This window comes from Hyperolius riggenbachi, chromosome 5 (assembly GCF_040937935.1).
Source record: "Hyperolius riggenbachi isolate aHypRig1 chromosome 5, aHypRig1.pri, whole genome shotgun sequence".
In the NCBI taxonomy this organism is placed as follows: Eukaryota; Metazoa; Chordata; class Amphibia; order Anura; family Hyperoliidae; genus Hyperolius; species Hyperolius riggenbachi.
Genome location: NC_090650.1, coordinates 416,130,976 through 416,144,531, shown reverse-complemented (window position 1 = coordinate 416,144,531; position 13,556 = coordinate 416,130,976). Strand labels below are relative to the sequence as shown.

General features: G+C 45.1%; 1 protein-coding gene across 2 annotated transcripts in view; it reads left to right on the top strand.

Annotated features, from left to right (window-relative positions):
* Positions 1-358: 358 nt before the first annotated feature.
* TMEM65 (transmembrane protein 65) overlaps positions 359-13,556 on the top strand; it is a 128,054-nt gene continuing 114,856 nt past the window's right edge. For both annotated transcript variants that reach the window (XM_068238004.1, XM_068238003.1), the window contains exon 1: positions 359-1,539. In XM_068238004.1, coding sequence (XP_068094105.1) covers positions 1,266-1,539 — 274 coding nt within the window. In that variant the 5' untranslated portion in view covers positions 359-1,265. The remainder of the gene's footprint in view (positions 1,540-13,556) is intronic.

The window sequence follows — 13,556 nt, the reverse complement described above, 5'->3', positions numbered from 1 at the left end:
TGTAAAATTAATTGTTCCTTAAAATATTGTTAAAAGGCACTTGAAATATTTGTGTATGCCTATGAAAGAAAACAAAAAGTGGTAGTATAACTAATAAAGAACTACTCCAAAAATAAACCAATAAGGAAACGATAGAAATCATTACATTGTTCTGCTCACGTCTCACTGAAGATATTCCCTTGAACTTCACTGCCACATTCACCCTTTCGGCTCCTCTATGACCCCCAAACGCCCCTCTAACTGGGAAAAATGTCAGTGCGCATGCGCGCCTCTCTGCCTCCCGTGCACGTGCGGCGCGATCCCGCGGCCCACAGCACTCGACGCATGCGCGCTGCCCGACCCTGTTGGGACAGGGAGGTGCGGAGGCCCCGCCCCATTCCCGGGACAGTGAGAAGCCGCTCGCGCTGCTCCCGGGGAAGAGAAAAGAAGAGAGGAGAAGCCGCAGCGCCGTCCGCTTGCTGAACAGGAGACCCCCATCCGGGTGAGCTGCCCTCCCTCTGCACCCCCCATCCCCGGGAGAGACAGGACTTGGATGCAGCACACCAGGAGGAGCCCCGGACCGCCTGCTGCCTGCACAGCCCCCCTCTACTGTCACCTAGGTGCACCTATAGCCCTGCACTGCTATATATACAGCTGTCACGTGCTCCAGCCCCCCTCCTCCTCCTGACATGTGTATAGCTGCCAGCTCCATCATTTCTACATGTGTATTGCAATAGTGCATCCCACCCTCTGCAGCCTCTGTGCCCCCTCTAAGTTACTCCCAGACCCCCCTTGCATTACATCCACCTCTGTACATCTGCAGCTGACCATTCAGATCAATCATAATTATCAATAATCTGCTGCTCTGAATAGCAGACTTCAGAGACTTTCACTTATGTCTGCATAGCATTGATTGTTTATCCAGACTTTTTTTTTCCCACCTGCCTAGGCATCTTCTGCCTAGACCTTCATACAGGGCTGCTGATGGTAGCTGGTGTATTGTATATATCTATTTGGCCTGTATTTATCTATAGCATGTTCATGGTGGAGTTGTAAGACGCAGGACTGTTTATAATTTATTAAATTAGTTATTTTTTTCCCAAAGCTGCTGGACTGCTGCACTAAATCTATGCACTTGTCTGCATGCTGACAGCCCCATTGTCATGCAGATCTAGGGGAGCACAGGGTCAGTCGGTACGTAGCGTTGCTGGTAGCTCTCAGCACAGTCGCAGAATCCTCTGTAGGGAGTAGAGGGAGGCAGGTGACGGTGCACCCTTTGGAGGAAGATGTCTGCCCTGCCGCTGTTAAGCCGGACTGCCTTGCGCCCCGCCGTCTCCCTGAAGCCCTGGAGCTGGCTGGGGACGAGCCACGGCCAGAGGGGTCCTGGGACTTTGGTGTTACAGAGCTGTAGGGTGCTGGGTACGCACCCGAGGAAGGAGCCTATTGAATCTCTGAATACACCCCAAGGATCCCGAGACTTCATCTACAGCCTGCATGCCAGCGAGAGGAGCTGCCTGCTGAGGGAGCTGCACAGATTCGAGTCCATCGCGATTGCACAAGGTAAGGCGCTCTACGAACTATACTGGAGGAAATTGGGTCCTCTCCTTTTTAAAGGACAACTGAGCTGAGAGGGATATGAAGGCTGCCATATTTATGTCCTTTTAAACCATACCAGTTGCCTGGCATCCTGATGATCTCTCATGCATCAGTAGTGTCTGAATCACACACCTGAAAGAAGCATGTAGCTAATCCAAGTAAACTTCAGTCAAACATCTGATCTGCATGCTTGTTCAGGGTCTATGACTTAAAGTGTTAGAGGCAGAGGTTCACCGGGACGGAAGGATATTAAAGTATACCAGAGCCAAAAAGATGATGAGAAATGGGGGGAACAGGCATGTATGATGAGCTGTCCTGATTCCCTTTTCCGTTCCCCTCCTTTGCCTGCTAAATGCCCCCTGGTAAACTCTTTCATGTCGCCGGAGTCGGGCATCAGGGTGCAGGAGCTGGCCCCAGGTGCAAGCGCCCTGCAGCGCATGGCCGGGAGTGCTCTGCGCAAGATGCCGTGCACAGAGCGCTCCTGCGCTGTAGGATGCGCACCGCCGTACCAGTGTCTGAGCACTAATGCCCGACTCCGGTGACCCGGAAGAGGTTGCTGAGGGGGCATTTAGCAGGCAAAGGAGGGCAACAGTGAGCATCAGGACAGCTCACCGCACATGCTTTCTTCCCCCATTTCTCATCTTTTCGGCTTTGGTATCCTTTAAAGTGTAACTGTCAGGCATAAAATCAAAAATCGATTCTTTATTTTTATCTGGTAAACAAGTAATAAGGATGCTAATCAGGCAATCCAAAAGTTAAAATCTCTATTACCTTTCTTGTTTATAAATGATCATTCCCCAGTTTACCTGACTCTTATTTGGTACATTGCCGCACAAAGAAAGTTGCAGGGCATGCTGGGTTGTCCTTTTTTGCTTCTGTACATTGGTTAAGTCTGAGGGGAAATAAAGAAGTAAAAAAAGACAACCCAGCATGCCCTGCAACTCCCTTTGTGCGGCAACGTACCAAATAAGAGTCAGCTAAACTGGGGAATAATCATTTATAATCAAGAAACGTAATAGAGATTTTAACTGTTGGATTGCCTGATTAGCATCCTTATTACTTGTTTACCAGATAAAAATAAAGAATTGATTTTTGATTTTATGCCCGACAGTTACACTTTAATATGGCAGCCTCCATATTCCTCTCACTTCAGTTGTCCTATGAAGCCTGTTAAAAGTGTGAGCTTAAAATGTGACCTTGATCAATAGTGCAATATACTTTTACTGATTTTAGCGCCACTTTCAGATACCAGCATGCCACCTCCAGTGCGTACAGTAAAACCTGTTACTCCGTGTCTGTACTGATATTTGGAGATGTGCATGAAATTCGAAAGTGATATTCGCTTTTTTTTGCTGTACAGGAACTGGAATTACCACGGGCTGAAGTGAAACTTTGCCCAGGTCTAATCATATTTGTTAAGGTGATAATTACCTAGCTGCTGTTTAATCAGGCTGACGTGATCAATTCAACTTTCCATATCTGATCAACCCTGTACTCCGGCAGTTCTCATGCTTCTGTATTCTGTTGATCGCAAAGCAACCCCCCCAAAAAAAAAAACACCTGTTAAGTCAAATTTCACATGACACCTCTACTGGTGGTAAACTAGATCTACAGTGTGTTCAGATCCACGCTCGGAGATAAGCTTATTACCAGGGCTGTGGAGTTGGAGCAATTTTGGGTACCCGGAGTTGGAGTCGATGGTTTCATAAACTGAGGAGTCAGATGATTTTTGTACCTACTCCACAGCCCTGCTTATCACACCTATGCAAATCTTATAAATACTTCAGCATGATTACTAATACTTTGTTCAGACTTCAAACCTTTGTTGGCCAAAACAAACATCTGTGGTCATTTTGTCAGTTTGGTGCCGATACAAACACCCGCAGTCCTCCGCAGCTCATGTCCAGACACCTCCACGTACTTCCAGCAGGAATCTCCCAATTGATCCAGCTCCTCAACAACACAGTAAACCCCTCTCCCATTTTTTTGTTGTTCAGGGCATATGAGCTTATCACAGTCCATTCAATGTAGTAAGGTTTGAGATAAAAAAATAGACTATAACTCCTATACAGTAGAATCTCGTTCTAGTATAATCTGTGCCCTCATCCCAACCATGTACCTGTATGAATATACAATGTATGATGAATCCTGTTATAGTAAACTTCTGATTTATAGTTAAAGGGCAACTGAAGTGAGAGGTATATGGAGGCTGCCATATTTATTTCCTTTTAAACCATACCGGTTGCCTGGCAGCCCTGCTGGTCAATTTTGGCTGCAGTATGTGCGAGTAACTCCAGTAACAAGCATGCAGCTAATCTTGTCAGATCTGACGTTAATGTCAGAAACACCTTATATGCTGCATGCTTGTTTAGGGGCTATGACTAAAGGTATTAGAGGCAGAGGATTAGCAGGACAGCCAGGCAATTGGTATTTCTTAAAAGGAAACAAATATGGCAGCCTACATATCCCTCTCATTTCAGTTGTCCTTTAAATACTTGGAGCTAGTATGGCTTAGGCGACCCAGCGAGAAAGTCGAAAGAGAACAGTTCTCCAATCACAGCAACGTCTACAACTTGAAGCATTCTAATTGGTGAAACAGTGTGGGCGTGTTATTGCTACAGCCTATCTGAAACCTAGAAGTTCAAGAGGGTGCTGTCCACCCCATTACTGGAAGCCCCCTATGGTCTTTCTCACGGGGTCAGGCAAACCATAGTAGCTCTAACTACTTGGCCAGGTCACTTGGACTCTACTGTATTAAAAAAAAACTTAAAAATATATTTTATTAATTTTGGAATGCATATTTACACGACCAGGGAGTACTCCTAACTTCTTGAACTCGCCCCCATTCACCCACCCCTTTGTTCAAACTTATACTGACTGGAACCTCTGAAAGTTCCAATGATGACACCATGCTAAGGATTCTGCTGGCAAGCTGCCATGCCGTTTAGTGACCTGGCATCCTGCAGTGACATCTGGGAGGGGGTGTGGCTCTTGTGCCTCTCACTTTATCCCTTTGCTGCTGATGGGAGGCGTGGCTCTGGTACACTTTTAAAGATCTTCCAGCGAAGCAGAAGTCTTCTCCTATCCTTGCTTGCAGAGTCTTGTCGCTTTCTTGTCTTGTAGTCTTCATTGAAGAGAAGCTGTCCCCGGCAACTCTTCTCTTTGAACTCCAGAGACAAATGGATTTACCCCACAAGCCCTGCCTATATTTATAGAGGCTGCTGGATGATGCCGCAGGATTAAGTGATTGAATTACGTAACACTGACCTGTTTTGTTTGGTAAATCCATGATCTGGATTTTTTCCCAATTGGCAGATTTATGTAGTGATAGTAAATCCGTTCTGCAGAGTCAGCTCTGCGTTTCCAGCCATAGTTACAGCTGTGATCAGATCTGTGGTTCTATGGTACAGCCAAACCATCCACTTAGGTAGGCTAGCAAATCACCTTTAAAACTAGTTAAAAATGGCAGCTTTTTTATTTTTTCCTAATAAACTATTTTTAATCCGGGAGTTAAAAGTTTACAAGACCAGAAGCACATGGTAACTGATTACAGTTTATCTTCCATTGATCTTGTTTTTAGCAGTTGGATATACAAGAAGGCCACTACTTACAAACAGGTTCCCTTCTTGTAGGTTGTTTGTAAGTTGAATTTGAAGTTTGAAGGATGCCCGAGGTGACATGTGACATGATAAGATAGACATGTGTATGTACAGTGCCAAGCACACAAATAACTATGCTGTGTTCCTTTTTTTTTTTTTTTTTTCTGCCTGAAAGAGTTATACATCAGGTATGTAAGTGGCAGTTTCTGTCAGGACTGGGTCAGACTACAGTGTGACTCTAACTGATAAACTACAACTATAAAACACTTTCCTAGCAGAAAATGGCTTCTGAGAACAGGAAAGAGATAAAAAGGTTCAATAGTTCATATATTTTAGTTCTGGCATACTTCAACGAATGTGTCATTGAGTAAAAACGTAAAAAGTAGATTTAAATATAAAATAAAACTGGGTGGCTTTTAATACATAAAACCACCTATGCTGGATAGGGGAGATGGCATCATGCATGATAACATCATGCAGTTGGCTCCACCCACACAATGGCACAGCCACGCCCACTTATTTTTGCTGTGACTCACTTCACACACTGCTCCCTTTGGGGGGAGGGAGGGGGAGGGCACAAGTTATGTGCCTCTTGGGGCCACAAAAACCTTAGCACCCCTCCCCGGACTAGGCTCAAAAGTTTTATTTTCTGCACTATTTGCTTCGTTGCTTATATTATTATTTTTTTTTTTTATCTACATACCTTTTTTTGACAATATTCAAAACAACCCAATCTTATTAAATCTGTATAGAGAGCAAAGTGAATTGCATCTATTGAACATTTTACAAGCAGAAGGATTTCAGGTAGCGCATACAGTAGGTTCATCTTTCTTATGTAATACATTTCACTCTTAATATGTTTTGACTGAGCATGTCTGTCTGCGCTGATATTACCGTCTTGGATTATTTTTTTTCCTTTTAAAAATATTCCTTCAAAAAATATGTTCAGACCAGAGGATGAAAGTCCATTTTCTGACTGTGATACCTTTTTTTTCCTGGCAAACGAAGACCGAGGTAAATCAATCATATTTGCTCCAAGCAAGGTATTTTATGCCCAGTTATAACTAGTAACGTGCGGTTGACCTAAGCCATGGACACACGGTAGACAAAATTTTTGAAGCGAACGAATGATAAATTGTTTGAATAGCACTGGAAAAATGTGCACAGTACAGCCACACAAGACAATGATACAGGATGATTTTTGGCCATGTTGACCGCTCAAAGTTGCTGGATGTTTTTGGGAGACAATCAGTGTCGTTTGAAAACAAAGGTATTGGAAGTTCATGTTCCATTCCAAACATCTGTGGATGATCAGCTGTGTTCTTTCGGCTCCTATAGTTTGACTTTCCACGAATGATCCCATATGTAGACTGTCGTCGTGTTATCATTAGATGTCATTGGTTCCTCACATTGTCGTTGGGGGTTAAATTATTTCCTAAGAATGCCGCTCGATGATGTGCGTAACACTTAGCATGGCCGAGGGACAGTGCTTGTAGGGGGACCTGGCAGTAATTCTGGGGAAACTCGGCAATACTTGAGTCAACTTGAGTCGTTAAAGGGCACTTGAAGTGAGAAGTATATGGAGGGTGCCATATTTCCTTTTAAACAATACCAGTCGCCTGGCAGTCCTGCTGGTCTCTTTGACTGCAGTAGTGTTTGAATCTCACACCTGAAACAAGCCTGCAGCTAATCCAGTCGGACTTTAGTCAGAAACATTAAGTATTGGAGGCAGAGGATTAGCAGGACAGCCAGGCAGTTTGTATAGTTTAAAAGAAAATATATATGGATGGCAGCCTCCATATCTCTCTCACTTCAGGTTTCCTTAAATGGTATAATCCCGGGGCTGATGGATCATCGCTGAGATAATCATTCAGAATCAATTTGTCATGCCCACTAACCAATTTGATCAGATCAATTGGATCAATCCCCCCCCCCCCCCCAAAATCAGAAATGATCGATAGGCCTTGGGAAAGAAACAAAAAGAGGGAGACAGAGAGCCCAATATAGTGTAGTATGCACAGGTAAATAAAGGTGTGTAAACAGTATGTGCAATATACTCACAAGTCAGAGTTACCGCATAGGCAACCATTGTGAAAGCAGGTGGGGAGATTAGACCTGTCCCCACTCAGGATTAAGAAGTCACTCTCTGTAGATCAAGGAAAAAAGGGGGCAACATCCCTCTACCAAGGGTGGATATGTATCAGGGCTGTGGAGTCGGTACAAAAATCCACCGACTCCGACTCCTCAGGTTAGGATTCCCCAGATTCAGACTCCTCCTCACATTTGCATATTACAATTTTGTTGATTAAAAGTATGTAACATAAAATGCATCTCTTAACTGCCAACGCTTAGGAATTTTAGGAGACAACTGAAGTGAGAGGGATATGGAGGCTGCCATATTTATTCCCTTTTAAATAATACCAGTTACCTGGATATCTGGTGGATATTCTGCCTCTAATACTTTTAGTCATATGACTACAACTAGTCCTTGGTAAAAGTACTTGTAGAAGGTACAGACAGGAACAAAGAACATCTATCAGGCCCTAGGCAATGTGACTGTGGGTACATGTAAGAGTGATGTGCAGGTACTCTGCAGGGGAATGAGGCGATTCTTTCTCTATTACACATTCTTCATGCTCAATCTGAACGTGGATTAGGCCCTAGGCAATGTAACTGTGGGTACATGTAAGAGTGATGTCAGAGACGCATGGCATAGTACCAGACCTGTTTTTGTATCTTATTGCCCGAGGAAGCGGGTCACTCCCACAAAACGCGTTGTATTTTACTGGGGTATGTAAATAAATTGTTTTGCTGAAAATTGATCGGCATTTTCTTGTGTCTGCCTGGAGGAGGCAAGTTCACCACTACCTCCTCAGTTTTAAACGTTTTAGATCCTTTTTATTCCCCTGGTGCCTCTGTATCCATACTACGATAGGCTTTGGGTTTGGGCCGTGCACCTTAAGTCTTCAAAGTTTTCCACTTGAGAGTCAAATGTTGGGGGAGGAAGTATATAAATCCTCTCCCTATTATTATAGTGCTGTGTTGTACTGTTGTGCTTCTCAAAGGCCTCCCTTTTAAATTTACTAAATACTTCCTCCTATCTATTGTAGATCATTTCTTTAATATTTAATTTCCGATGTATGCGTTCCATCCGAGTCGTTTGTCTCTCAGCCTTGGATAGGATTCAGCTCAGCCGGGCTTTCAGTGCAGATTATTGCTCTGTCCGGAATAGCTTTACGTCACATCTCAGTATGACTAGATGCGTTTCCCCGCTGGACGAACAAATTGATGGCTGGGAAGCCAAGAATGAACAAGCGATGTAAGCTGGAGTGGAATGGGAGAGATCTGTAGTCTGTATCTGTAGTGGTTGGGTAGTGTAATGGTTAAGGGCTCTGCCTCTGACATGGGTGACCTGGGTTCAAATCTCGGCTTTTCCTGTTCAGTAAGGAGACCTTGAGCAAGACTCCCTAACACTGCTACTGCCTATAGAGTGTGCTCTAGTGGCTGCAGCTCTGGTACATTGATTCCGCCTGGAGAAAAGCGCAATATAAATGTTATGTCATGTCTTATTCTAGGAGTGGCCTTTTTATTGTCCCCAGTTTCCATTCATGTTTAGGTCTGGGGACTTGGGCACTGATTCGTCAAGGTTGACAAGCGGTGGAGGACATCTAGGAATGGGTCCATCCGTTTCAAACACCGGCTCCTGCATTTAGACTTCAAAGTGAATGAAAACTTGCCTCAGAATATTAACATCTCATCGGCCATTAATAAATGCACTGAAGCTGTTGCATTGTGACGGATGTTGTAAATCTTAAAGAGAACCCGAGTTGGACCTTTGGGGGGTAGGTGGGACACAGAAGCATATTCTCTGCCTCCTGACATGCTTCTGTGTCCCCACACAGCCGCTCTCTGCCCCCCCTCCCCCACCACCACCACCGCAGCGCTATAGCCCCTCGAGATTAGCGGCAATATGTCACTATGTCAGAGGTAAACATTGAGGAGAGGAATTCCCTGTTTAAAACGCCCGCCAGGGGTGTTCCTGTAAGGTTACCTGAGCTGCTATTGGGCAGCTCTCTCTCCTTGGCCGCGCTCCCCCGCGTCCCTGCACGCTATGAGACACACAGTCTCTCAGTGCAGCGTTGTGAGGTCACGAAAGTGAAAGTGGACCATTGCGGCCCACAGGAGCGGTGGGGAGCGGCGTTTTTTGCAGCTACCTGATTCGCTCATCCCCACGGATCAGGTAGTCTAGTGGGGTTTTTTGGGTTTTTTTTTTTCATTTTTTGTTTTTCTTGAGCCCACCTCGGGCTCTTTTTAAAGTGAACCAGAGACGAAGTACCCTCAATGTATTTTACCATATATATCAGTGGGAACATTAGAGAAAACACCTACCCTGCTTTCTGTCTTATTCTGTACTGCACAGCTTGTTTCTTATCAGACCTGATAAAATCCCTGACTGAGCATTCAGTCTGGCTTTGCTATAATGACTCAGCTATAATGATTCCTATGCAGAGCCAGCAGGGGGCAGGCTTGGACTTGAAAAGACATGAGAAAACACAGACTGAGCTATAAATATTCCTGAGCAAAGCCAGACTGAATGCTCAGTCGGGGATTTTATCAGGGCTGTTTAGAAGCAAGCTGTGCAGTGCAGAATAAAACAGAAAGCATGGTAGGTGTTTTCTCTAATGTTCCCACTGATATATATGGTAAAATACATGAGGGTGCTACGTCTCTGGTTCACTTGAAGGTGGCCATACATCTAGTGATTTTTGGAGGTCAATCGACCAAGAGACAGGTCTCCCCATGATCGAAGAGAGATCTGTTGGCCACCATAAACCCCAGGCAGATTCCTGATCGATTTCAGCATGAAAGCTTTCAGGAATCGGCCTTGTGACGCAGCCTCCATATTCTTCTCACTTCAGTTGTCCTTTAAAAATGAATGCATTAGGCTCGGCAGTTTTCTTGTTTCCAACACATCACCTTGTAGACCTGACTATTCACATGCTGCTTAATAAATCCCGGTTCTTGACCTGTGCCCTTGTAATGAGATTCTCCATATTGTTAGTGGTTTTAGTGTTGTGGCTGATGGGCGTGTATTGCAGTGAGTAATAATGGATGGAGGAGAGACTCTTGGCCAGGCATTTAGTTGCTGAAGTAGCTGAGCAGTGATTGCCTGACTTGCATCCACCACAGGAGTACAGAGGGAACTCTTGGGGGAATCTGAGGCTTGCTGAGAAATGAGTCTTCAGTACATCAGCTGAGGAGCGTCTCTCTGCCTGTGAATGGAAGTTATTGTTAGTTGTGGAAACTATGAGGAGTCACTAGTGATTCATTTTACCCGGCTGGGCTGACTGAAGTCATGTGATCTGCAGAGAATGAGGCAGTCAGCTGACAGTCAGAGCAGTGATTCACAGGGCAGTACCCCGGCTGCCCCTGTGAGTTCTCTGTACTGGAAGTGGGTCAGGGTGCAACACATAGCACCATATAAATACAAGAGTACCTGTAACCAGGAAATACATCTGGGTGCAGCACATAACATAGAACTAGTATCAGATATAAAGAGGACCTGTCACCGGGATAGCATAGCATTAGTGTCAGATAAAGAGGACCTGTAACCAGGAAATGCATCTGGCTGTAGCGCATAGCATTGCACTAGTACAGTGATGGCTAACCTTGGCACTCCAGCTGTGACAAAACTACAAATCACATCATGCCTCTGCCTTCCTGAGTTATGCTTGGAGCTGTCAGAGTATTGCAATGCCTTATGGGACTTGTAGCTCCACCACAGCTGGAGTGCCAAGGTTAGCCATCGCTGACCTAGTGCTAGATATAGAGGACCTATCACCGGAAAATGTGTCAATGGGAAACATATAAGGCCCAGTGCACACCAAAACCGCTAGCAGATCCGCAATATGCTAGCGGTTTTGGGAGCTGATTTCAGAGCGATTCTAGGTATGTTTAGAGAGGTTTTCTAAACATACCTAGCGGTTTTGCGTGCGTTTTTGTGTAGCAGATTACACATATTGTTACAGTAAAAGCTGTTACTGAACAGCTTCTGTAACAAAAACGCCTGGCAAACCGCTCTGATGTAGCGTTTTTCAGAGCGGTTTGCGTTTTTCCTATACTTTACATTGAGGACGTAACGCTTCCGAAAACCGCAAACGTGCAGCAGGAGGTGCGTTTGCGGCTTGTCAAAAACCTCAAACCGCCAGTGTGCACCATCCCATTGCAATACATTAGCCAAGCGTTTTTACAGGCGGATGCGGCCGGCGGATCGCTCCAAAAACCGCTCGGTGTGCACTAGGCCTAACACAGCACTAGTGCCAGATAGGGATGTGTTAGAGAAATGCATCTGGCTGCAGTTCATAGCACTAGTGCTTGATATAAAGAGGACCTGTATCCAGGAAATGCATCTAACGGCAACGCTAAGCATAGCCCTAGTGCTAGATATAAAGAGGACCTGCCACTGGGAAATATGTCAATGGGCAACATCTATCACAGCACTAGTGCCTGATAGAAAGAGGTTCTTTCGCCGAGAAATGCATCTGGTTGCAGCGCATAGCATTAGTGCTAGATATAAAGAGGACCTGTCACCATGAAAAATATCCAGGGGCAGTTTATGGCACAGCTCTATTGCTAGATGTAAAGAGAACCCATCGCCTGGAAATATTGCTTAGATATAGCACTGCGCTGGTGTTGGATGTGAAGAGGAGATTTATTTCCATTTAAGCAGGCTGTCCTGCTTATCTTTCTGCTTGGTAGTATCTGAATCCCACACCTGAAACAAGCATTCGGCTAATCCAGTCAGAAACATCTGATCTGCATGCTTGTTCGCAGCTTTTGGCTAAAAGTATCAGAGGCATAGGATCAGCAGGACAGCCATGCAACTGGTATTGATTAAGGGCCCGTTTACACTTGTGCGTTGCGATTTTGTTGCGGAAAACGTGTCAATGAGTCCGCATGCGGGTGCGGATTCATTCTCGTTTCCATGCCGATTTTTTTATGCGGAATCGCTCGCGGTTTGCGCTATGCTATTTTAACCATGTCAATGCCGGCAAGCATTGACATGGATTGTTCAGCGGAATCGCACGCGGAAACACCGGGAAAACCGCAAGACTAATACGCTTACGGTTTTCCTATTAAATTACATTAGCGGTGATTCGTGTGCGGCATGCGAATTCCGACGGCTCTGCCGTGCAGATTTTTTTTTCTACACAGCAGACCGCACAGAATTCCTGACAAGTGGAAACAGTCCCATCCACTTGTATTGGTTATGCGAATCTGCATGCAGAAAACGCATGCACATTTGCTCTAGTGGAAACGGGCGCTTAAAGGGGAACTGAAGAGAGAGGTATATGGAGGCTGTCATGTTTATTTCCTTTTAGACAATACCAGTTGCCTGGCAGCCCTGCTGATCCTCTGCCTCTAATACTATTACCCATAGCCCCTGAACAAGCATGCAGCAGATCAGGTGTTTCAGTGGTTCAGACTTATAAGTCTGATCTGACAAGACTAGCTGCATGCTTGTTTCTGGTTTTAATCAGATACTACTGCAGAGAAATAGACCAGCAGGGCTGCCAGGCAACTGGTATTGATTAAAAGGAAATAAACATGACAGCCTCCATATACCTCTCTCTTCAGTTTCCCTTTAAAGGAAATCTATATATGGCAGCCTCCATCAGGGCTGGGTAGTTGGAGTCGGAGCAATTTTGGGTACCTGGTAAGCATTAGACTAAGGAGCCGGAGGCATTTTGGGTACCTGGAGTCGGAGTTGGAGTCGGCAGTTTCATAAACTGGAGTCTAGTTGGAGTCGAAAGATTTTTTTTTTACCGACTCCACAGCCCTGGCTTCTATATACCTCTCACTTCAGTTGTCGGTTAATATTTCAGCAGTGGCACTTCCAGGTGAGGGTGGAGTCTTGTAGCATGGTGTACCCGGTTATTGCAGGGTTTAGTCCAGGAATGGGCAAACTTGGCCCTCCAGCTGTTAAGGAACTACAAATCCCACAATGCGTTTGCCTTTATGAGTCATGACTGTTTCTGTCAGACTCCTGCAATGCATTGTGGGCCTTGTAGTTCAACAGCTGGAGGGCCAAGTTTGCCCATGCCTGATAGTCTCTGTCTCTATGTAATGGCAATGAAAGCTGCCGGCTGGCCTAGCGAGGATGATTGAATCTATTGTAGCGGATGGGTACAATTGCTGTAAATTGCTCTGCTAATGGAGTCCTTATGGATATTGCATTGATTTCACAGGCGGCCATCAGCTGTCATGTCCGTAGCTCCTTTCCCTGCATGCTGATGTTCCAGCTGTTATACTGGAGTGTGGGAACGCCTTACCAGAAGAATTTCACTACACTTAATTTACTTAGGCATAAAATTAAATCAG